The following is a 25537-nucleotide window of genomic DNA, read 5'->3' on the forward strand; positions in this document are numbered from 1 at the left end:
ACTGAACTTGTCACAGACAAGCTGGGATGAATTAATGATAAGAGAGGCAGAGGTGTGTTTTAATGTGTTCCCTCTCTGATGGAAGGTCCCTGCGAACGTATTATCGCATCCTGTACACCTGCTGGGTTCTGTATAAACATGGAACAGAGACAAAATGTGGATTAGAGATAAGCTGATGCATTTATACAGAGCATCTTGGTCTCCTAATTGTAAGTCTAAACGGTTATGAAGGGACTCTTGAGGAATATTGTAATGAAAATGTGTTTAGACCTTTCAAATATGGACTTTAAATTTGTATCGTTAAAAACTTTCTGCTCATTGAAGCTTTGCTTCATTCCATACTTTCCATTCAGATGAAGAAAACCTATTTCTCCTCTGAAAGACCTTCGTTTTGAGTCATTTTTTAAAGGGATTAGAGCCTCTGCGGAAAATGATGGAACGTCTGTCGCTTTTCACCACAGTTCAACAAGCCCAGTGATAGAACCAGACTTGTATTAGTTATTCCTATGTTGATTCAGAATGATCAATGCTTCAAGCAGAACAAAAATATCACCTTGCTTGTTTAATGGCTTCTTGAAATCCGCAGGAAAGAAAAAAAAAATGCATCTGTTCCTTAAACTGCTCTCTCCTTTTTTTTTATTCCCCACATTTTTTGTGTGATTATTTATTTTCAAATTGTCCCGTAGGCTAATGTTCCATGTGGCATTTCACACCTCCCTCTCCCATAAATGAACCATCACAGCCATAAATCAGCGGACAAACAGAGACTTGTGCAAACCCTGAAAGGTTCAGAGATTTATGTAACACATTCATGTTTTCCACTTCCTCATTTTAGTACTCCACTGGTAAAGCCTAGCTAATAAAAGGTCCTATTAATATTTCCTGTTGCTTAGCAACGGCAGGCAGCAAGTAATAGCATTCTGTGGAAAAATAGATGACCGATAAGGAAAAATTCAATTCTTTTCTCATCTCCTGGGAGAAAGTGCCTTATTTCTCCAGCAATGTGATATGAAACTGTAGTTGTATATTAAGAAATATCTTAAAAGAAATATAGGTTATTTTCCAATTTCATCATTTTAGAGGGATTTTTATTGCAGGCTGGGTAGGCAGCTCATCTGTTTCCTGTGCCCTGATAAAGTCAATTAACCTATTGGATTAAGCTAATCAGAGGATGAGGTGCCGACTTCATTTCTCTCTTTTTTTAATCAGAAATCCTAAAGAGACGGTGTTAAATAACACTCACAACCTTAAAAGGATCAGCTCAGAGAGACAAATTGTATCCCATTTATACCGCAGGTGTAATTTTAAACATGTTTTTGAACAAATACAGTCCATTTCGTGAAGCACTTTATTCAAAATCTCTAATAACGCTGCCTATCAGTGTGATCACAGGTAATAGAACAGGATCTCTGCAGTGACAATTTTCAATTTAGATAATTCATCACATCGTATTTCAAACAACAACTGAGTAAAAGATGTGTTATCACGCACACATGTTGTTGTTGTAGATGTGATCAAAAGTGGCGTTCAAGCTCAGAACAGAAGCTGCAGAAACAAAGGCAGATTCAGCTGCAGGAGATGGCTGCTGTTATGAAGCAGATACATAGATAAGGGATTTCATATTACACTTAGCCATGGGCCCCTGCTGAGATTTATCACGCCATGAAATCGTGTCCATATTGCACTGCTCCCTATCTCAACCATCCATCAGCTCATTGTGCTGCTTTCACCACCAGGAATATTCTGCCCTGGTGTTGCAGGAGAAACAGCCCAGTGTCCTCTCATTCAGGGACGTCTCCCCATGCTGAGCCGGGAGACACGTAGTCCAACACGACACTACTCCTCTGTCTCATAATGTGCACAAGAGTTGCTTGAGTCGGGATTAGAAACAATCTGCGTACTCATGTAACACAGTTCAGTGTGTGCCGCATGTGTAACAGTAATCCAGAGGTAAGAGGTGCGCGCTGTAGGCAGATGTCATGGGGTGGCTTTCAAATCAGTGCAATAACAAAAAAACTATTGAACTATTGTACGAGTTTATATTTCATATCATACTAATGTTGAGTGCTGGGTAAAAAAATAAATAAAAATCTAATAGTTGGTATGTCACTTGTGCCATCTGTTTTTTCTTAGAAAAAAAAAAACACAACTCGAGAGCCATTTCTTCCTGCCCGTCTCTTTGACACAAGAACTTTTCCCAACCCCAAACTTCTGCTGTGTTGCTATAGACAACCCAACTTTTGAATGTGTGGCGACATTACATCTGATTGAACATCTGATTAGATATCTGTTTGAATGTAAAACAGTAAATTAAACTCGCATGCATAATGAATGACAAGGATTGATGGCGTGTTATGTGATCACAGGTGTCATAACAAAAGAAATATGTAAATGTGTTTTGTAATCCAGCATCTTTGAATTTGTCTATGTGGGGAGTTTACACACATGTAATTCACCCCACCATGACCTGCACCTTCCTGCCTGCCACACTACTGTACCTGCTTTTTTTTTTTTTTTTTTGGGGTGGGGGGGGGGGGGGTTGTGTTCATTATTTCTGCATCTATGTTGTTATTTTTTTGTTGTGCTGGCATGGGCACGCCCCCACACTAACACACACACACACACACACATGCATGCAAACACATTCACACAAAGTGTATTTGACACAGCAGTCAGGGGTCTCATTAGTGGGAGCACAGGAGGCTTGGCTTCTGCTGTCAAGAGGTGTGTGTCCCTACCGCTCCTCACAGCCGTCTCCTGCATGTCATGTCAGGCGGAGGCTCTGATTCTCTGACGCTCGGCTTTGTGAGGTGAGCTCAGAGACACACCCGGGTTGAGAAGCAGCGAGACTTGGGGGGGGTAGTAAGAGAGAACAAGAGAGAGAGACTAAAAGAGGCTGAGGAACAAGGGAGAGAACTGGGGGACGGGGGTTAAGAGAAGTAGAGAGGAGGAGAGAGAGCGAAAATAAAAGCAAAGGAGGTTCTGACATTAGCAGTAATGAGGAACATGGAGGATGGTGCCGAGGGGGACATCATGACATTACTATCTGCAAATCAACCACTGCCTTGTTGCTGCCACAGATTCTCTCTGCGAGGCATTCAGGGTGGTACTGTAATTTTCAAACCTGCTGTCAGTCACCAGCAGAGATATCAGCCTTTTTTTTTTGCAAGTGCTTCCAGCTATGACTTCACATTTTATAATTAAATTAACTATGATATTGATCCCAACAGTCATATAATTAAATCCAGTTTCTTACAAAGAAAAAATAAAGTAAACAGAACAAAAGGACATATGAGTTTCCTTCTTTTTGCCATTAGCTTTTGTTAAAACTTCACTTTCCTTTTAATGTATCACCTGGATTTATCATTTCTCCATCTTGTCCAACTTAAAAGTTAATTTATTGAAAATCTCAGATACATTGGCATGCTCTCTTGTTTGGCTTCGAGAGATATAGTAGCAGAGTCCATTTCAACACTGTGCCCACGGAAGACGGTCTTGGATTTAAAACATTCTTCTTACCTCGTTTAAAACTTTGTGTTGCAACTGTTAATTATATCCTTATGCTGCTACTTTGTGAGTTTCTGCTGTTTTTCCTGCCAGATTAATTACTTGATCACAGTTCAACACAGGAGGTGCGAGAGCAAATGTTTTTCCCCGCTCCTGACTAGCGTGTAATTGAAACGATTGAAAGTGACCTTTTGGTGTCTTGTTTTGGCAACACGGAGTAGCAGCCAAGCTAATAAATAAAACGATTTTTAAAGCGTGTGTTGTTAAATGCAATTGGATTTTAAAAACACCTGGATCAGCATCGTATTACATTTGAATCAAAGTCTCCTTTTCTTTCGGATTAATATCTTATAAATCATTACGGCTGCTTTTTTTAAAAAAAACATCCAATTACGCTTCAACAAATCCACATCTGCCGCACATCATATCTCCTTACTTAGCATCTGTCTGATGTGGTAAAAGGCAGAAGCAGCGTTTTGCTTTTGCTTTCATACTTAAGTAGCATATGATTCATAAATCCGCTCTCTTAATAATTCTGCTCAGCTTGTGTAAATGACCCTCCTGGGTGTATATACGCTTGATAAACCGAAGACAGGGAAGAAGAGAGGGAGAAGATGGAGAGAAAGAACAGGGGATGAGGAGGAGGGGGTGATGCTCCAAGGCTCTTTGAGGAACAGAGTTGTTAGCGCTTTGCCCTCCGGGTGAATGAGAAGTAGCTTGGAGCGCTGCGAGGCCCAGGGTTGGCTCCCCCACCTCAAGGCGTGTTTACCGTCATGTTGCGCGGCGGCTGTGCTTTTGAAGGATCAGTCTTGAACGCGCCTCTAATTAAAGCTGTCATGGCTGGGTGCCTGCAGGGATAATGTTCTATTATTATAGTCATTTGTTTCAATTAAACGCTGGGTGATTTTACAATAGCAGCCGTGAACCTGTGTGAGTGAGCCATCACTCTAAACAAGATGGCTCCAGTCGAGCAATGGAGGGGAGGAGGGGAGTGGGGAGTGGGGGGGGGGGGGGGGAGAATAAAAAGTGGCAGGAGTCGCAGAAGCATTGATCACAGTGTATTCAAACAGGACGGGAGGGGATACGGAGACAGTCTGAGAAGAGTGAGAGAGCAGATTAAAGCAGGTCATCAGTGAACGTTTCTTTAAAATCTAAATCCTCGGACAAAAATGTCACATCAAAAGCAAACACATCAATCTCCTGTTTTCCATTTCAACAATAAACTGAATCCACTCTTCTGTTAATGAAGGCGTTCCAGTCCAACATCCTGCAGTGAAATATCCTTGAGCAAGACACTGAACTTCAAAATAGTTCCAGCTGTTGTCAGCACCGTGGGGATGTGTGTAAATAGAGTAGTACTTTTGGTTGGTTGGTTGGTCACTTTTGAAGCAGGGTCGTTATTTAATGTGTGAATGTGGTGTAAATGGGTGAATGTGACATGTACTGTTAAAAGGCTCGAAGTAGTCAGAACTCAGAAGACGTTAGAAGTCCAACTCATCTTTTACCATTCTGTCCAGAAACAGGACTCGAGTTTTAAACCAAATCTCTCCGTGATGTAAAACAATCTTGGAGAGATTCTGTTTGGTTTTTTTCTTAAGGGTCTACTCTGTTATGTCATTCATAGATTAATAGCCATTTAAATGGGCAAATAAGAAAATGACGATACTATACCTTCTTTAAAGAAGATTTAGAAGTAGAGGCAGAAATGGTAAATACAAGACATTTTGGAAATGTTAGTGCGGACAGCCGTTGGCTCGCACAAGTCGCTAGCCAACCTTGGACACCCCAGTCCAACAAAAGTCTGGACACGCCACTTGACATAACTTGTTGTTAGGTTTTAATAGACTGAAACGTGAACACAACATTCATTAATGCTTAAGGATTTTAGATTTTGAATCTACTTTATTACTGTATTAAGTCAGGGCAATAAAACCTGGCATTTCAATCACCCTTCTTATTTGGCTAATGAAACAGATGCCACTCTGGTATCATCATTGTCATTATGGAGCAAGGTCAGCTGTTTTTCTCAGCGCCGGTGTGAGTCTCTCTTCTTTCTCTGTGTAGCATTTGGGGCTCTCTTCTTCTTCTCTTCCTCCTTCTCATCTCGGTGCTGGTGGTCAAATCCCCTTAGCTAAATCAAATGGTGCAGGCAATTGGAGCGGCCGTGAAACCATTTCAAAGGTAAGGTCAGCAGGAGCAGGGGGAACAATGGCTTTGTGATATTCCATCTCACACACAATGTGCTACACATAATTGGAAAGCCTTTGTTATTTGACTCCCATTTGACTATGATGTACAAGATGTGAATACAAACACGACAGGCGTATAGCGATGGCAGAGGAACACATTCACACCGAGTTTCCTGGCTTTACATCACAGTTTAGGTCCGCCTGGGTGCTCATCACTGAAAAAGCAATATCCAGCTGTCCCCTTGCTAACTTTTAAAATGGGTATTGTTACTTAGGTCATGTGGTTTTTGTAGCATTCTGTGCTCCTTTTATGTCTTTCTTCAACTCTCTCAGTTCCACACTCCTCTCCTTCTTTTGCTTTTGGTCTTTCCTGTTTATGAAGGACTCTGATCTCCTGGGGCTTTACAGCAAACAACTGCATTGCTGGAGGTTAAACACAGCTAAGACAATTCCCAAGAGACCTCAAAATACATCTTAATATAATGAAACATTCCACTGCTTTGCAGTCAGAAGTTTTAAGCTTATAGTTGGAAAGAAAAATACAAGACAGGTGCGTAGGAGAGCAACATGTCCATCACAAGCTTTAGCTCCTGCATGCTGTCTGACAAACAAACATTTATTGGCAACATTTTGTTACTACTACACCAGGCAAAGAGTTGGTTAAAATGGCATCTTAAATAGGAAGTGACCTAATAGCTAAAACGCAGATATAATATCAGTAGTTCAGGCCTGAATCTATGTCAGGAGTCCATACAAAGTCAGTATGTGCTACATGTAAAGGCCGAAACAGTGTCAAACTACTCCCTCTGCACTCCCTCTCTCTTGACCAGCTATCAGGGATGACACCATTAGAAATTAGCATACAGTACCTATGGCAACTGGCAACCTTTGTCAGATTCTTTCATAATGTTTGTACAGCCGTCTGCCGCTCGCTTTATTTAGCCTGCGCTTGATGGCTCTATGTGATAACACCTTGCTCTTACTCTCTCACTCAGGTGAACTAAAGTACTCTCAGAGACCTTTCAAATTAAACTGGACTGACTGTTGGAAGTTAATTATTACAGCAGGAATGCTAAAAGTAATCAGCAACGGCACTTTCTGGTGTTATTCAGTCCTGTATCTAGATAGTTTTTGTTACTTTAATAAGGTTATATGTACATTAAAGCTGAGATGTTAGCTTATTTGTGCTTTTAACTGGTTGTTAATAGCTTTTTCGGTGGCTGAAAACAACAATTTTAACTATGAGTGACTTTACTGGCATACATTTTCTATTTTCCATCTGACTGAAGAAAATATGTGAATATATATAAATGAGGAGATCAAATAAGTGCTTGATTTAATACAGATAAAAGTGCATTATTGTAGTTTATCTCCAACAGAAATGTATCTTTATATCTGTTATCAAACATTTCAACATCTATGTGATTTTTTTTCCCTCTAAGACCTTTTACAGAATTAAGTGAATATATATGAAACATGTTTCAAACAAACATGTCAAAACTATCCTTTTAACAAAAAAGGGAACTGAGATGGAGATGTATGTTGGTTTTTAAAGCCCGACCGGAGGTTTCTAAACCAAGTCCCCAGGATGCCATGCTGAACTCCTCTGCTCTGCGTGTCTCCCTCTTGTTTATATTAAACATGGTGTGGCTCAGATTAAAGGGGGGGACAATTTTGCCTGGAGGCTGTTGCCATGGAAACGCGTCTGCCATAGCTATGATAGGCCATTCATGTTTGATTAATTGGTTTTTCAATGCTTCTTGGTTTGTGAGGACCCTTAAAGAGCAAGTCCATGGAAAATGGAAAATTAATGGATTTCTATTTCCTACTCTTTCCTCTTTTTTTTATTACTCTGCATTACTACTTATATTGCTGAAGCTATTTTCTCATGTTTTTAAAAAGTGTAGCGTTTTTGAGTTATGATTGGAAGTTGGAGATTGCTGTGGATGGAGGGGGGCGGAGGGGGGGGGGGGGGTTAGAGCTTTGTTATTTGAAATGCAAAAGGAATGTCTTTGTTCGTGAACGCCTTTTGTGAGCAGCAGCTGAGGCAAACACAGATTCTAATGTCGTGTGAATATTACGAATTTTCAAAGCGGGCCAGAACCTCGTACAACATCACTTTGTTGTGCATTTTTATTTCAGCAATCTACTGGGACCAATTATGATTAGAGAGCCGAGCCTTCATCTCTGAACCTCTGCTCGTGTTTATCAAGACCCTTATATGCTCGGGCCTTTTCAATTTGATCTTTTTAGCACTTCACTAATGTGTAATGTATTATTCAACTCATAAATGTTTAAATGAGCTAACAAATGCTAGTTCATCACTTTCTGATCTGTAAATTGCCAAACATTCCCATTTATGCCAGCATTAAAAGCATCCTTTGGTCCGTGTTCTGTGTTCTGTCTTGATGAATCTTGGAGAAAAGCTTTTGATGTAGTTATTACCGGAGATCTTTTAGGGGCAGAACTTCTCATAAGCATGATTCTGTAACCACTCTGAAGATGTATTTTTTTTCTGCATGTAGGGGTCACTCTCCCGCTGCGAGCACTGTTTTGTTTCTAGTTCTATTTGAAGAAGGTGTAATTTACTGTGGTGGTAAGAAGCATTTTCTGCTCTCCTAGAACACAGCGAGCATAATAGATCTGCAGGGGGTTGATAGGGTTGTTGATCAATGCCACTGACTGGTGCTTAGATTTCTGGCTTCTTAAAAACTTCATGTTTTTGAAGCAGGAAATAAAGTCTTCTCCCAAACACCAGTAACTCCACCGTGTGTTTCATATCTTAGCGTCCTAACATTTGTCCCATTTATGTCTGAATTCACAGATAGGTAAACGGAAAAAAACAAATTATGAATGTCAGTTCTTTAGAGCCCGTTTCTGTAGTTGCATCATTTTGGCTAAAGTGATGATGAGCCTGTGTGTTACATGGCTGAACGTTGAAGCAATGCAACATTTGGATTCTGGTACAGTCACAATATTGACACCAAACATTCACTCTCATTAATGGAAAACATCCAGCAGTAAGAAGGAACCTTTGTAACAATATATTTGGATTCATTTCCATCAATGAAGGGGTGCTGGTGTCGGTAGTGGTTGGTGTGCACGCTTCTTGTGTGGAAGCTGTATTAATCCAACGGGGAAATTTGAATCTGACCTGTGGTTACTTTTCCATTTAATGTTCCCCACTCTCTTTCTCCCTCATTTCTGGCTCCATCCACCGTCCTGCCTCTACAATGAAGGCACAACAAAACGGCCCAAATAAAAAGCTTGAAAAAATGTAAACTCTTTGATGACAACTGTGGTGTATTACAGCCAGACATGTTGCTGTCAAAAGAATCCTCAAAGTCCAACTAGTCAGTAATCTACAGTAAATCTACTGTTTTTCTATATTCCTGACTTGAATGACAGCAAATGGTGAAATTTGAAACAGTTTTGTAAGTTAAGAACAAATGGCTTTATCCTTTAGGTGGCAAATCATGCATCCTCTTTAATGGCTGAATGACTTGTTTTGCTTTCGATTTATGGATGATGGTTTATTATTCCTTTGGGGACTTATTAGCGCTTGTGCTCTTAACTTTAACCCCTTTGAGTTACAGCGCTGACATCGGGGTTCCAAACAAGTTATACAGACCAACCAATAGGACTTTAAAATCCGCCCTTTAACAACCTATGAAAGGACGGTTATATCCACCAGCAATATTTTAAGATTTAAACTTTGAAGAGGGTTGGTCTTCCTATAGACATGTTTCCCTCAAGTTACTCCCTTGTCTTTTTTAGATTCACACACATTCATATATATATATATATCTCCACATTCAAGTCTTTGCATATTTAGCTAATTGGCAAACTTTTAAAAATTCAAGTGAACGAGAAGATAGTAAAGCTGGTGTTCTTCTCTCACTCCAGATGCAGGAGATGGCTTTGCACCACCACCACCACCACCACCACCAACAACAACAACAACAGCAACACCATCACCAGCACCCAGACGGCGCTCATTATGACCCCGCCCGTCACCACCCCATGATAAACCGCTCACCTCCGATACTGCCCAACCCCATGACCGCTCTGTCCCAGCTAAACCCTCAGGTCAGCCGGAGCGCTCTGCCTCATGGCTCCCCCTCACCTCCCGGAAGTAAATCAGCCACACCCTCCCCCTCCAGCTCCAATCAGGAAGAGGAGACTGATCCTCATTCAAAGGTACTCGTGGGGTTCTCGAGCTTGTAGCATTAGAGAAGGTGGTGGTGAGGGGCTTAGCAGGGCTTCTCAGACATGGTTTGCATGCTAACGATGTGCAGTAGGAATTCAATGGAAGCCATGCTTGTACTTTTTATTTGGTTGGCTGGAAAACTTACATGGTTGCAAATTTTTTTATGTTACAAGGAACTGAATTGAAGACGTTTACTGCCTTTTGTGTATCTAATTTGGGGTGGAGGGAAGTTTCCACATTGAATTTAAACTAGATCTGAAATATTTAGTTTGTGATTTAATTAAGCAGCACGTTTCTCAAATGTAGTTTACACTTTCTTTTGTTTTGATTTATTTTGTTGTTTGGGACAACAAACAACAACTCAATATAAGGCATGAAGCCAAAATGTTGAACAGAGAATTTTAAACTTTTGCTTTTTTTTAACTGTTGCCCATAGTTCAGACTTTTAATAATTTGTTTTGTATTGCCCCAATGGTTTCATCTCATCCTCGTCTAGACATTACTGTTTGCTTTATTATCTACAGAGAGCCAACATTAATCCTCTATGAGAACAGCACTCTCAAGCATTTGGCAATAGTAGCAAGGCAGACACCTCGGGCAGAACCAAACTCACGGAGAGCAGCCCTCTGCTCTGACGGTGTTGGGCTTATGTTATGTAAAAAACAGAAATTCATAGTTAAGAGTTGGATACATCATCAGAAACGCCCCCCATGTTGTCGTGTTATTTCAGCTTACAATTTATCATGTAGTGTAATGTTATCGTCCGGTATTAGCTAATATAACAAAGGTACCCTTGAAGGCGTCCATGTTGCTTGTCCAACTAACACGGGTGTGACATCATTCCCAGCTCTGAGATCGGAGTTTTAATGTAATTGGAACGCTCCATTAGGTGTTCAGTGCCATTTAAAAACATTATTCCACATTATATATACACTTTAAATTACTGATACAGGGGAAAAAAACCCAGAATGTTTCAATATGTTCTACTCTATTTCTTTTCAAAAGGACAATTAGGTTTAACTCACTTACAATTCTGTACAACAATACAAGTTTTCACAAGTACAACTAATTCAATGAAATTACAAAAAAAGTAATCGTGATGGCAACTCTGCTTTGCTTTTAGCCAGCACTCAACTTATGTTGTAAAAGATTTATATGTGTTAAGTGCAATGTGTTCAAACATTGTTAACCCTGTGTGGAGAAGCTGATGGTTGAGATTTGTTACAGTTGCCATTATAAAAGAACCTATAGTGCCTCAGTTACTGTCCTGACTTTGGATATCTCAAGCAACACAATCTTCTCTTGCTCTCTTCTCTTCTAGAGTTATGATTGGCTGGCAGCTATTACCACATAAGCATATTTGTTGGTTTGTCGGTAACATGAAATAAAAATGAAATCTTTCATATAGAGCTGATTCTAGAATTTTATGATTTTTAGGACTGATAGTATAGCAAGCACCTTTAGAGTATATGCTGAGATAATGCTATTTAATGGGTTGATAATTAACGATACAGAATTAACAGTTTGCTTTCCATGTTGGTCATTGAATATACATTCTGTGTTGAATACATTCATTTGTGTCACTCGTTTGTTTTAATCAAAAGAGAAGAACACTTGTTTACCTTCATTTGGTTTATGTAAATCTGCTTTCATGGATTTCCCACCAAACCAAAGTCTCTGTGGATTTGCTCTGTTTCTATCAGGGGAATGTGAACGAGTGCATAATTGAATCTGCCACATTCACAGTGTTTCACATTCATCTTTGTATTTAAATGCGAGCTCGCAGTGATGCAGTATAACAAAGAGGGCTTTCCTTAGTTAAAGAAAAATATAGTTTCCTCCAAGTACATTTCCTCCGTGCCTCTCAGTGTGCATGTGAATAAAAATGATTACCACCTCTGCTATCAGTAAGTAATTCCATTTGCTCCCCCAAATTCATTCTGAGACCACATCAAAGCCCGAGCAGATACAGCAGGCGATTTAAAATTCCTTTCACCCCTGGCATGAAAAGTCAGAATTCATGACTTGCTGAACAACTGAAAAATAAAGATTTGAAAAGGTTTGATAAATTCAGCTAACAGATGTAATTTCAAAAAAAAAAAAGGCAAAAAAAAACAGTCAACACCAGCCTGTGTCAAAGTTTTAGTTAAAAAATGCTGCATTAATGGACCCCATGTCATCAGCATTCATCAATAATTCAATGAATCACCTTCAGTCGAATAAGTAGACTTCATTTCTGCAGTGTCAATAAGCCGTTTTGTCTTTTGCGTGTTTTTGATGGTCTTCCAGATCACGGGCGAGAAGCGGCCGTCTTCAGAGATGATGAAGCCCAAACCCAAACCCCAAAAGAAGAAGAAGAAGAAGGATCCCAATGAGCCGACTAAGCCTGTGTCAGCCTACGCCCTGTTCTTCAGGGACACTCAGGCGGCCATTAAAGGACAGAACCCCAACGCCACCTTTGGAGACGTATCCAAGATAGTGGCCTCCATGTGGGACGGACTGGGAGAGGAGCAGAAACAGGTGAATATTTATCGTTTGCACTAATCTACGAGCACGCAGAATTGATCTTTAAATTGTTTAACATTCGGAGGAACCTGTGGGAAGTATTTCTTAAGCTTGTCACTGGTAAAAGGCATGAGAGCATTACATTTACACAGTCAGAAGTTACAGAGCCTCATTAGCATTAATCTGGAGTCATGTCTGAGAAAGTGCTCACCTAAAGGGCAACTGGACTTTGTTGAAGTCAAAGACAGTTTGCAGCTCATCTGAAAGGCCTCTTCAGTCTATCAGTTGCCCTTTGTGTTGAACTTTGAATAATGTGAGTCATGTTTTTGACAGAGACTGATACTTACTCTCTTTTTCCTCTGTCTTGGCCTCCACCGACACTCAAAGACGCTCAGCTTTAGCGACGACATGCTCAGTTTGATGTTTGCTGTTTAGAAAATATACACTTCAAATTGTGTTTCTTAGGCCTTCCTGCTGAAAACAGCTGCTGCTGTGGCTGAAATAACACTTTAAGAACATTGCAAGTTGCTCTGCGGAGCTTCACAGTGGAAACTGCAGGGGTGGAGTTCTGTCTCTTGCTTTAACACTAGCAGGGACCTGTTAAACACATTAGCATATATTTCTCTGAGGGTCTTTTCAGTGTTAATGATAGTATTTTAAAACCTTTCAAATAAAAATGCATCAAGAAGTGCAAGTGCATGGAGCAATAGTCAAATGATCTGATAAGGTATTCAAATGTTAGTTACAGACAATGTAATAAGTGTCGAACTGCTCTAGAAGCCAAGCTGACACAGTAAACACAAACATCTTTAATCAAAGATGCCACAGCGATTTAAAAAGAGAGCTCTGGTACTTATCGAAATATGATCTCCTTTTGGCTAATTCATGAAGTTGCATTACCTTCCAGGGGGGTCATACTGAACGGTTTACTGTCATTCTTAATGTTGTTTCTTAGTTGAAAGAAATGTATCCAGAAATACTGAGCATGACGGAGCTGTCCATCTCTTGAATGAATAATGGAAAGCAGAACTGCAATCATGAGACCATGGGGATTAATATCCTTAAATTTGATCATTCTTCCCACTTGCCTATGACAACCCTTTATGATAGAGAAGCACATACTTCTTTTGTTAAAGACAGACCTATCTAAAGGCCTTTAACACATGTATTTGTGAATTAGACATGCTAAAAGTGTGCAGAATCAACTGGTCTGGATCTATCATCACCCTGGCTCAATGCAGTGAAAAGCATGTATATTGAAAGGAGTTAAAAGTTTGCCGCCATCAGCACATATCCCTGAATATTTCAGCAGTCAATTTAATTTTATTACAGCCTGACCTGTGCATATGGAACTGCATTAACATTTACTGCAGTTTAGAGCATTTCCTCGCTCCCAGCACATTTTCTATTTCATTTTGCATTCCAGACCAGCAGACAAAGTCAAAGAGGTTTCTATGTGTTTGTGGTAACAAATGATGGTGTGAAATGAATGGAAAACGAGACAGTCTGATGATCATGCGCAGACTCATATTTTTAGAATATCCAGTCAGGGCGCAGCCCATTGGGTGTCAAATAAAAGCACCTGTCTCCATGACAAAGTGCAGCCCATTCTCCTCCTCAGCCCCAGCCACCATCGACCAAACCCCATCTAGCATGTGTGTGTTTTTCTCCCACCAAACCTACTTTATACGCCGGACTTTGGAGGCCGTCTGTCCCTTTTATTTGCAGTTAATTTTTGCCGCCTTCACCGGGGCTCTTCACCATGAATCTTCATTTCGCCGCTGACACCCTTGAATGTGAATTCCTCATTTCCTGTCCTTTTATTTATATCTGTTGCCTGGTGATTTGATCATGCTGGGAATACAAGATTAGCAATTGCCTTGTCCTTGGTTTTGCCTCAAGGACATCTGCTCCTGAAATGTTATTGTTTGTGCTTCTTAACCCTTTGAATCCTGGCGTCTTTTTCACCATAGATTTTGCACTGTAGATGCAACACTCTCTTTCTCTCCCTCTTTCCTTCTCCCTCTCTCCCTCCCTCTCCCTCTCTCTCTCTCTCTCACTCGCCCTCCCTCCCTCTCTCTCTTTCACCCCTTTCCTTTAATGCATTTGTCCTTCCCAGTATTATACAGATAGAGACACAAAACTAACAAAAGGGCAACTCTACCATTAAAAAAAAAATCCACTCATTTATTGTGCTGTTTCACAGCTAATTTTTTTATTTGTTTGTGCACTCATGTGTTTAATCGAACGTGTCACCCTGCAAGACACATAATTAACTGGAGGTAATGATGTCATTATGGAATGAAATGTAGTCCCCTGTCTGGGCAATAACACTGTGATTGCTCTAATTATTCTCAGTGACTAGCACTTTCACTTATTCCTGCACAACAAATGGATAAACTTGTTAAGTGTGCATTTACAGAGCAGAACCAATTTGGCTTCTGCATGTTAATACTCTGAAGAGATTAAAAAATTCTGTCTTTGGTTTTAAATAACAACATTATAATCGTGTGCTCAAGCGAAATGGATTTAAAATGAAACTTTCCATTTTCCATTGCACAGCTTTTATCTCTATCCCTCCCTGCTCTTGATCTGTTGATGTATGTGTCATTCTGCATTTTCTTTTCCCCCATCATGGCTGTCACGTCATGCTATAGGAGCGATGAGGTGTGTTCTATAATGTCACAGTCAGACCCTCTGGAGCCTCGCAGGAGCACCAGAATGTAAACACAAGCCTTCCCCTACACACAGCTTTGTTTTAACTAGAACGTGGCCCCTGTTTCCAATTACCTATTCTCAAACGCAGCAGAATTCACATAAACGCATTGAAGGCGGCATGTTTTATTGCTGTATTTTATTGAAGAAACGATCACAAGTTCCATTGTAGTCATTTGTGTTCTTTTTGTGAGTCTTTTTTTCCAGCTTCAGAGTGTGTGTGTGTGTGTGTGTGTGTGTGTGTGTGTGTGTGTGTGTGTGTGTGTGTGTGTGTGTGTGTGTGTGTGTGTGTGTGTGTGTGTGAGTGTGTGTGTCCCACACATACGCACACACACACACACACACACACACACACATTTTGTTACTGGAGTTGTTGTGTATTCTCCAGTGCCACCCTGAAGTTTGCAACAATAGCCTTTTTTTCTTCTTTATTCATGTTAATGTTCACATTTTCTTCTTTATTAAGATGTTTTTGGAAAGCTTGCATGCTATACAGTGATTTTTTTTTTTTTTTGTATTCCCAAAGGCCTTCTTTTTATGGTGCAAGATCAATGTGTTATTTGGGCTGTGTTATTCCTCAAGGTGACTGCATGTTAAAGCTGGCCCAGAAATACAAAAGAACATTTTCTTGTTTTTGTTATTTAAGATTAAGATCAATTTTGTGCTTTTACAGTTGTGGGGAGGAACAGTGAATATGAAGTCTGGGAGGAGAGACTTTAGCTTTATTTAGTTACGTGTTAGCCTGCAGTTTGAAGCGGCTGGAGGTCTGACATTAAGAAAATGACTCTGTCACTTTGTTTAAACAGTAAGATTTGATATTAACCAATAAATGAGCATCAACTAAACTTAGTATGTTAGGAAACGTTTCTGACAAAGAAGCTGTTGATACATGTAGCAACACAAAAAAATGTATTTGATATTTTGAAATGAAAATAGTTTGCTGTAGAAAATGTCTGCAAACTGTCAATTTTAGACCAACTAAAGAAACAGATAATCATGATTTCAAGAAACACTGATCCAGTAAATGCAGACAAATGTATGAAGTAAGTTGTCTAAACGTTCCACACTTTCACTTCTTCAATATCAGGTGTTTTGAAATGATACTGTTTTTTTAATGATAAATAGAATCGCAGAGATCAGAAGCTTTAATAAAAATGACAGATCTTCTATGAAATGTAAAACCCAAAGCTGCAACAGGAGAGAGAGCGATGGTCTATTCAAGTTCACAGGTCAGTAAATACTGACGTATTTCAATCCTTTTAGTGCTTCAGCTAGGTTTATGGCTTTATGACCTTTACAGTGTATTTCTATCATTTGGACACTGTGTAGTGGTTTCCGTGTAGTATTTGATAAATAATAATAATAAGAGACTACCCAACATTGGATGCCTTTGACTTCTATGTTCTTGCCATGATATCAAAATAGGAAAGAAAAAAAATTGAAAACACGCCAACCCATGTGACTAACAACTAAAACTTTTGAAAGATTGTCACGGATATGTCCTTATCTCAGGCGGTACTTGAAGTGCTGTGAAGGAAATATTAAAATGTCCCTTTTGGAAGGAAATGTGTTAAACATATTTAAGAGCTAAAGTTGTGCAGAATAGCAACATAACATCAACCCTTTTTGTTTTCTATGAGTAACTTGTTGTCCTCTTTCTCTAAAACTACAGCTCTCCCAACTTCATCTTCTCTGCTTACCGTTTTTTATCTCCTCCTCCTCCTCCTCCTCCTCCTCCTCCTCCTCCTCAGTGTCTCAGTGTTTCGGTCGTCGGGGTAATCACTCCCCTCAGTGTCAGCAGGGTGCGGAGTTATTGTCTCCTGTAATTAACTGGTTATCAAACAAGAACATTTCATTAAGGTACAATTAGGGGCTAATTCAGGCGGGACACCTCTGTGTCAGGATTACGATGGAGGCATATGCTCTCCCCTTGCAGCTTTGTTATTTTTAATTCATACTGACCTGCAGCCTCTGACGGCTTCAATTGCTAATGAATCCACTCACTTTGGAATAATTAGACATCCTTAGGCATGGTAATTTATTTAAAAGTATCCGTCGTTGCGCGAATCATGAGCTGTGTTAAATTAATTTGAAATTAAAGCTGCTGGGAGTAGTTGGGGGTTCATTAACGAGGCAGCCGCCGCTCTATCAATATTTAAGGGGTTACTCAAAAGGTTGTCATATTTTGTTTTGGGTGTTTTTCTCGGCATGATCTACTTTTTGTTTAATCTGTTGGTTCCTGGGATGTTTTTGTTTTTTGTTTTTTTCTTCAATTTAGTCTCACTCCAAAATATTTGGATGTGTGTCGTGGAAGAGTTATAATAAAAATATTGTAAATAGGGATGTGTGAGAGGATAAACATCAGCTGTTTGAGCAAGAGATTGTATCCGTCTTCGTCCCAGTTTGTTTGCTGTTCGGCGTGTAGGTCTGTTTGTTTATTGACTGTATGTGTTAGCAGCTGCCAGCCTATGTGCATTTGGCAAGCCATGAATGCTTAATGGTTATTCTACCCCACCTCTTTGAAAGAAATGACCCCCTCTGTCCATGCAGCCACAGACACTCTCTCCCTCTCTCTCTCTCTCTCTCTCTCTCTCTCTCTCTCTCTGTCTTTTTCACTGTGGATCAGTAATTACCTGATGCATTCACGCACATACAAACACACATTCTCCTTCCTATTAAAAAAGCTCCGGAGAGAGATCTGAGTCTTCCTTGTCGATTTAAGGGTGGACTTTCTGCGACTTGTTTTCCCCACATCAAAAAGGCAGTGGCAGCTCTAAAGAGGCCGTGAGTGACATGTGATGACATTAACTAGAATTCCCTGTCTTAACGCATCATTTGAGGTTCATTCAGAAGGCTGGAGATTGCCTCTTTGCTAATGCTGTTTTGAATCCTTTTTTTCTCTCTCTTCTTCTCTTTCTCGTCTGAATGATTTGCAGGGACATCAGCTCTGATTAAGGGATGAGCAACAGCCCCAATAGAGAAAGATACGGAAAAATCACAAACAGCTTCTTATTTTTGCTCTGAATTATTCTAAACTTCATTTTAACGGGTCTGCACACAAGCTTTTTTGGCACTTCACTCTGGACATTTTGAATAAATAAATCATTCAAATGCAGCAACACCATGCAGATGGTCAAATCTCCTCCCTTGGTAACTGTGCATTGCATTTTCTATGTGTTTTTTTTCTTTCTTCTTCCACAGAGCACCTCCAGGTCACACAATCACACCACAACTCCAAAAATCTCATCCACATCAGCCAGAGTGGACCAAAGGGTCATTTTAGCCTTTGGCATCACCTTGTAATCAATCGTTGTTGTTGTTGTGTTTGCTCCTGCAGAACTACAAGAGGAAAACAGAGGCTGCTAAGAAGGAGTACCTGAAAGCCCTGGCCGCCTACAGAGCCAGTCTGGTTTCCAAGGTAACCAAGGGGTCACGTCTTTGATATACATGGGTCAGCAGCGATATAAGGGATGATAAATTAGACAGAATTCCTCTCACTTTTATTCCGAGGAAAGGGTCCGCTCGCTGCAAGGAAGGGTTATCGTGTTTGTGCATACTTGTGTGTGTGTGTGTGTGTGTGTGTGTGTGTGTGTGTTAGTGCCTGTGTGTGTGTGTGTGTGTGTGTGTGTGTGTGTGTGTGTGAGTGTGTGCTCAGAGGAGAACAGTGAAAATTAGGCCTCAAACACACCCCATTTGCAACCTGGGGAGAAATGAGAAACGAACAGTACACAATTGTGTGTGTGTGGGTGTAGAAGTGGACATTATGTATGTCATTTGCTGTCCTCCTGGTGAGTGTGTCCTTCCTGATGGACCACTAATGTGTTAGCTGAGTTTCAATATCACTTGCTCCAGCGGTTTAACGCTTTATCATTAACCCCTTTCTGTCTATAAACCGACCACATGTTATAAAAGTTCCATTTTTTCTTACATCTGCACCTTAGGTACAAACACAAACAGCAGTGTTTCAATCTGCTGGTATTTCATTTCAGTGTTTTGTATTGTTTCTGAACACTGGTCTAAATTGCATTAGCATATGCCAAGCTCCTCCTCTTCACCCCTCCATTCCCCCCCCCCCCCAAGTCCTCCTTCCTCCCCTCCCCTCCTCTCCGCACGGCACCACACTTCCTCTCACGCTCATGGGCCGAAAACAAGCACCTTGATTAAGGCATGAATAGTTAATTCATCAGCCTCTTCACTGTGGCATACTTTCAACTAAAAAGACTATTCTCATCTCTTGTCTCTGCTGCAATTACACATTCATGTTAGAGCTCCTATACAGAGGCTTGATTGATACTATATGTTGGTGGATTGCCAGTCAAAAAACTGACTGGCAAAAATAGATCCTACAACCCCCTCCCCCCTTGTAACCCAAACCTCTACACCCCCACACTCATTCAGGACCAGGCAATCTGAATGCAGGGCTGAATCTCATGATTCAACGCGACTCTCTTTTTTTAATTACCAATGAAGGAGTCTTTTCAAAGTGGATTGGGGTGGGTGGAATTGGAGGTAATTGGACGATCATTTGAAGGATTCACATCTTCAGTGTGCACCTGTTGCCTTTTTGTTTTCTGACGCACGTCGGTTTGTTTGGGAGAAGACGCAAAACACAAAAGTCTGATTGCTTCCCACTGTATGCCATTGCAGTTTCTCTTGTGTACATTTGAATTCAAAAACTCCCAAAGTACAGAATCTGGTAAAAAAAAAAAAAATGTTAAGAAATGAACTACTTCTTAAGCCCTTACAAACATTATTTTTTGAAATACAACTGATTTTAAATCATTTTACTGTGAAACAAGCTAAAGTAGTTCCTCAAGATAAAGTAAAGATCAACAAATCACACCCATGCTCTCGCTCTGCCTACAGTACACCCTGTTTCTTCAGTATTTCATTTTCCACTTGACCCTGCAAATGTGCCTGTCCCTCTCTTTTATCCATCCCTCTTTCCCATCCCATTGATTATTTCAGGGGTTCAGATGGATGGATGTGAGCTATTACTAAATAGCAGACCACCACACATCACTCCCACCGCTCTGACAGCTAATGAGAAACACTGGGTGTATTTTATACAAACACCAACCCATGAAAAGAGAGAGGGGGGAGAAATATCTGCAGAATGAATGTGTGTGTGTGTGTGTGTGTGTGTGTGTGTGTGTGTGTGTGTGTGTGTGTGTGTGTGTGTAATTGTGTTTGTGCAGGAAACATAAAAAAGAAAAAGAGTAACACAGTGGTGACCTTTATCAACATTAGCCACAATTGCTAAATGTACTATTGGTACTTAAGGTAATGAATAGCATAGAATTGGTACTAGACTAAAATTTCCCCTTCAGTCTGGTTCAGACTACATTATTGATCCCATTAAGGGCAATTCATTTGCAGCTTATTCAGTTTACAATAGAAAAGTTTCATGGCGGGGTGCTATGTCACTCCTCAGTTATTTAAATAATTATCTGCATTTGAAATATTTGCAGATGACAGCTGCTCTGTTTCTCTTGCTTCATTGAGTGTTTTTTTTTTGTATACTTCCCCAGACGGGGTTGTCTAGTTATTGGATTGAGGAGGTGCAAAGAATTATGGGACATTTTTGTATTTTAGATACCCTGAGCTCCATCAGCTGTTACCTGCATGATCTTATCCGTTGAAAAACAATATTTGCGTCATTAAATCAGTTTTTATACATCATCAATAGAGGTCAAAGAACAGATGCTAGTATTATATGCATCGTAAGAGATTTGGTTGGAGTCATAATGTTGTTAAGATAAAGATATTGTCTCGCTCCTATGGTCGAGCAGCACAAAACTAAAAGAGCTTAATTACCACAATGTTCCTAATAAAGGAACAAGTCATTTGTAATTATAAGATAAATCACTGGTCTTTAAAGAGAATATGGAAACGGTATGATACAGTACTATATAATGCTATATGATATGATTCCATACCATAGAATGATACAGTACTGTAGGCAACACTTGGTTATGCCCAAGGGGAAATCAGTCTTGGACTCAAGTGCTCCAGTCAGACAGAAAAAAAATATGGTTGTAGACTTAGACATTTTCTGTTTTAAAAACAAAAGCTACGATGTTTTCACAAAGTTGAATCCTATTTTCTGACTGTGAAGTTCGTTATACCGACTGTCACTTCTCCTCCCTCTCCTTTTAGACATATAATGACCCCGCGGAGACAAAAAGTGTCCAAACCAGCCAGGCCTCTCCCCACATGATGTCAGCCAACACCCCCCTGTACAGCGTGCCACCTCCCCCCCAGCCATCGTCGCCCTACCTGGGGCCCGGGGCCTTCCCACTCACTGACCTGCAGAGCTACGCGGGACACGCCCCTCGCCACACACTGTCACAGACGCTCAGCCAATCGCAGATGCTGCCCAGCATTAGTGCCTCTCCCCCATCCTCCTTCCAGATCAGCCCCCCTCTGCACCCCCACCAGCAGCTCTCCCTGCATCAGAGCTCGCTCCTCAACCAGCCTATCCGCATGCAGCAAGTCCAGTCTCAGCCAATCATCTCTCACCAGATGGGGCTTCAGGCCTCTCTTCACTCCCCTCCTCATGGGCAGCAGGTAAAGCATCACACTAAGACACATCTGATGCTGTTGAAAGGTCCGTTCTATAAGGTAGAAGCTTAATTTTCTTTCTTTCTTCCTCCAGGGATTTTCCCACCTTCAGTCAGAGTATCAGAAGAGCATTGGGGGTTCCCAGTCTCCAGGAGCCTCTGGCCCGGGTCCAGGCCCCGGAGTGGCTCAAAGCCATGACTGGGATGGTGAATACTGCAATCGGGAGTGTGGCAACCACTGCAGGTCAGTAAGGACATCGGACACTGTTTTATTTGCCCCCCACAGTCTGTTTTCCAAAAACACCATTTGTTACTATAAAATAGTCTGTAACGACTTGTGAAATGGAGTCAGAAAAATGAAGTTCAACCATGAGCAGATTTTGAAGTGCACAAAAACTGCAGTTCCTTGAATGGCCACTAGAGCACCCTGGCCAAGACAAACAGGAGCACAAACAATGAGTTACCATAAATAAGAACCTGATACAACTGACTTCAGTTGAATACATCAGCATACACATGAAGTAACAAATGACACCAACAAATACTCGTCAGAAATAACACAATCAGAAATATATCTGGCAGGACATCAACAGTAGAAATGCCTGCCTCCATGTTATTTGGAATTGACTCTGAGGAAAAGAATAATATTTAGTGAAAAAGTAAAAAAAAATAATACCGAGACTGTGTGACTCCATGTCGACCTTTAATTTAAGTGTTTGAGGTTCAAATTGTCTGATAAATACAGTCCAATCTTAAAGCAGAACTCCCCCCCGAAATAAGCATATAGTCGTGTCAGACGTGTCTCTGGCTGCTTTCACAATATAAGTGTTGAAAATTGTCAGCTCTGTTCTGGTGAGACAGCAGAGACAGCTGGAGAGGTAATGGTGAGATAATAGAGCTTGTCATGTGTTTGTCAGAAAGCAGTAAAAAAAAAAAAAAAAAAAAAACAGATGTTCCTAACACACAAGTTTTTTTTCATTATTTTATTTTTTTATGGATGTTGTTGGAAGTCCTGCTGCACTGGAGAGGAGACTATGCTTACACTGTTTTCATGTGCTGTGTTGCGCAGTATTTTGTTTGTATTGTATAGTGATTGATTAAAGCAAAGGAGGCGTGGAGAAAAGAGGTGTTTTAGCTCTAATTGCAGCCATCAGGAAATCAAAAAAAATATCTGCAATCAGAGGAACAAATTTATTCTTTATTTTTATGTGTGTGCATGCTTCTTTTGTTCAACTTATCTTTGTCCAAAATCCAACCTGTGCTTCTCTTTCTGCTTTCTTTCCCTCCAGTGGCAGCATGATTGGCAGGGACAAGCCCCTCTACCTCACCTGAAAACTGAAGATCATGCTCTGTCGACAAATACGACACAGAGGAGTCTACTCTCACCCCCGCCCCCCTAACCTGCCCCTGATCCCCCTCACCCATATCCCCCCTCATACTTCTTCTGATGCACACAATTGCATACAGTTCACACCTAACATACACTGACAAACACACACACACACACGCACACACACACACACATTATGCCTCCTAAACACCACCACCACCTTTCTTTGTCTGTGTACTTTTGGTTTCTCTCAGTTTCTAGAAGAACTTGTGAGCAGAGTTTTTTTTTGTTTTTTTGTTTTTTTTGACTAGATGACTGCTGTCTGTACCACTTAATGTATTAGCAGTCCTCTTGCTGTTTTGCCAAGCACTTATGAACCCTTAGCCCCTTCCCTCTCCCCCCAGCCTCTCCCTTCTCCTCTCTTTAGTTGTGTTTTTCTGCCCTCTTTTAATACAGGCAGGACCGAAGAGCTGTCCTCTTTTGTGTCACCATCAAAGTCCCCTCAGGGGCCCCATCCAGCTTTAATTAGAATGAGAAGAAACAAAATGCTCTTCCTCTTCTTTAATCATTTCCATTTTCCTTTTTTGTTGTTGTTGTTGTTGTTGTATTTATTTCTGGCTTGCTAAATTGTTCCATTTCTTTTCCTTTTTTTTTTGGCCCTGTACTGTGGAAAAAAAATATGAACTACGAGTAGGTTCCGTGCAGGCTTAGATGTTATGGTAGCTTTGCTTAAGGGCCTGCAAATGAATACAAAAGGCTTGGGTTTGGGATGAGAAAAAAAAATAAAACAAAAAGAATCTTTTTTTTAAATATTTTAGACCTGTCGGGGTCTGCTGAGCTGTCACAGTGTGATTGTAAATATCACTTTTATGGGATCAAATTGGGAATTGGAAGTCCAGATAGATTTGTTTCTTGTTTAATATTACATGTAAGTCATTCTGGGTGTGTGTGTGTGTGTGTGTGTGTGTGCATGTGTGTGTGTGTGTGTGTGTGTGTGTGTGTGTGTGTGTGTGTATGTGTGAGTGCATGTGTGGGTGTCTGGACGTTCGAATGTACCCCATTCATTGACGTGTGCAGCTGAGTGTGTATGTGCGTACGTGCACGGACACACACGCACGTGCAGGAGTGTCTCAGCATTCGAGTCTTTCTCGTGAATTTTAACAGCCCTGTGCAGCTGGATTTCAGAGGAGTATTTCACACTCTCGTTCTTGCATTAAATCTGTGCTCACTGGTGTGTTTTTTTTTCCAATAAAGTTCAATCTAAAACTGAATACACAATATGTGTCCTGCAGATCATTAAATGGAAAGAGCCAGGTGAAAGACGAGGTGGAGAAAAATATAGAAAGAGAGAAAGAAACGTTGGTGATGTAAAATGAGAGATAATGCTGCAGGTTGAAAAAAAGAAAAAGATATTGCCTCAAAATGCCCCACTAACTCCCTCTCCCCCCACCCCATCCTTCACCCACCTCCTCCCTTATTTTCTTATTTTGTCTGATCATAACGTCAATTTCTGTCTCCTGGACATGCAGAAGTGAAGTAATTAAATATGTGAATGGAGCCATCACATCCACAATATAGTGATTTTTATAAGTTTCTAGTTGGTGTTTGGTTGTGTTGCTCTCATCTTTTTAACTTTTTTGTGTGATTAACAGAAATGCATTTTGCTGACAAAGACATCTGTATTTATCTCTTTACTGTAGCAGCATTTCAGTTTTAGTTGTTACAGAACTATAACATTTGAAGTTGTGTAAAAAAAAAAAAAAAAAAACCTGCCAATTGTAGTTATTTTATTTGTAAAGCCAGTAATGGTAAATATTTTAAATGGTTATCAATATATTGTTTTTTTTTGTTTAGTTTGTTTGTTTTTTTCGCTAGTTGCCCATCAGCCATTTGACAGGTTTCTTATTTATGAGAGAAATTGGATCACATTTTGCTTCTTAAAATGGAGGTGTATTTTTATTTTATTGTTTTTTTCCCCCTCTGGCTTGATTAAAAAAAAAAAAAACGATGACCACAACTTTTTTTTTGTTTGTTTGTTTTTTTTTTTACATTTTGGATGCTGCTCCTTTTTCCCTTGCCAGCAGCATCTGTTTGTGTCACAATGCTTCTTTTATTTCAAACCTGCATAATAAAAAAAAGTTTAAAAGTGAGCATGTGTTCATGTCCTAGTTTGTCCCCTTCAGTAAAAAGATGATCACACTTTTTTTTTTTTTCTTCAAAAGACACGATCAGATCCATTGACACCCCCGCCACACTGAACATAACAGTATTTTTACAATCAGAAGGGTCACATTTGTAGCCCATATTTATATTTAGCCCAGGGCTTAGTTGGCATTAGCTAATTAGCCTTGGCTACAGTGTATAACATTGCCAGCAAACTATATTAACAAAGAGGAGAGCAGATGCGAAAAGACGTTTGCTTTTGCTTGTGAAAGTGGTGCATCGTAGGCGTCTAGTGTGAGATAAAGAGAACAGAGAAATGCAATGTGCACACAAACTCAGGCAACCGTCCAAGTAC

The 25537-nt window shown here is 40.3% G+C and overlaps 1 protein-coding gene across 2 annotated transcripts in view; it reads left to right on the forward strand.

The window, feature by feature from the left end:
• tox2 (TOX high mobility group box family member 2) overlaps nt 1-25169 on the forward strand; it is a 101711-nt gene extending 76542 nt beyond the window's left edge. The window contains exons 6-11 of one of the 2 annotated variants that reach the window (XM_079341084.1): nt 9603-9896; nt 12196-12426; nt 18464-18544; nt 21286-21696; nt 21785-21933; nt 22979-25169. In XM_079341084.1, coding sequence (XP_079197210.1) covers nt 9603-9896; nt 12196-12426; nt 18464-18544; nt 21286-21696; nt 21785-21933; nt 22979-23021 — 1209 coding nt within the window. In that variant the 3' untranslated portion in view covers nt 23022-25169. The remainder of the gene's footprint in view (nt 1-9602; nt 9897-12195; nt 12427-18463; nt 18545-21285; nt 21697-21784; nt 21934-22978) is intronic. The other variant, XM_079341085.1, reaches the window with a different exon arrangement.
• The last annotated feature ends 368 nt before the right edge of the window (nt 25170-25537 follow it).

This window comes from Symphodus melops (assembly GCF_947650265.1).
Source record: "Symphodus melops genome assembly, chromosome: 4".
Classification (NCBI taxonomy): Eukaryota; Metazoa; Chordata; class Actinopteri; order Labriformes; family Labridae; genus Symphodus; species Symphodus melops.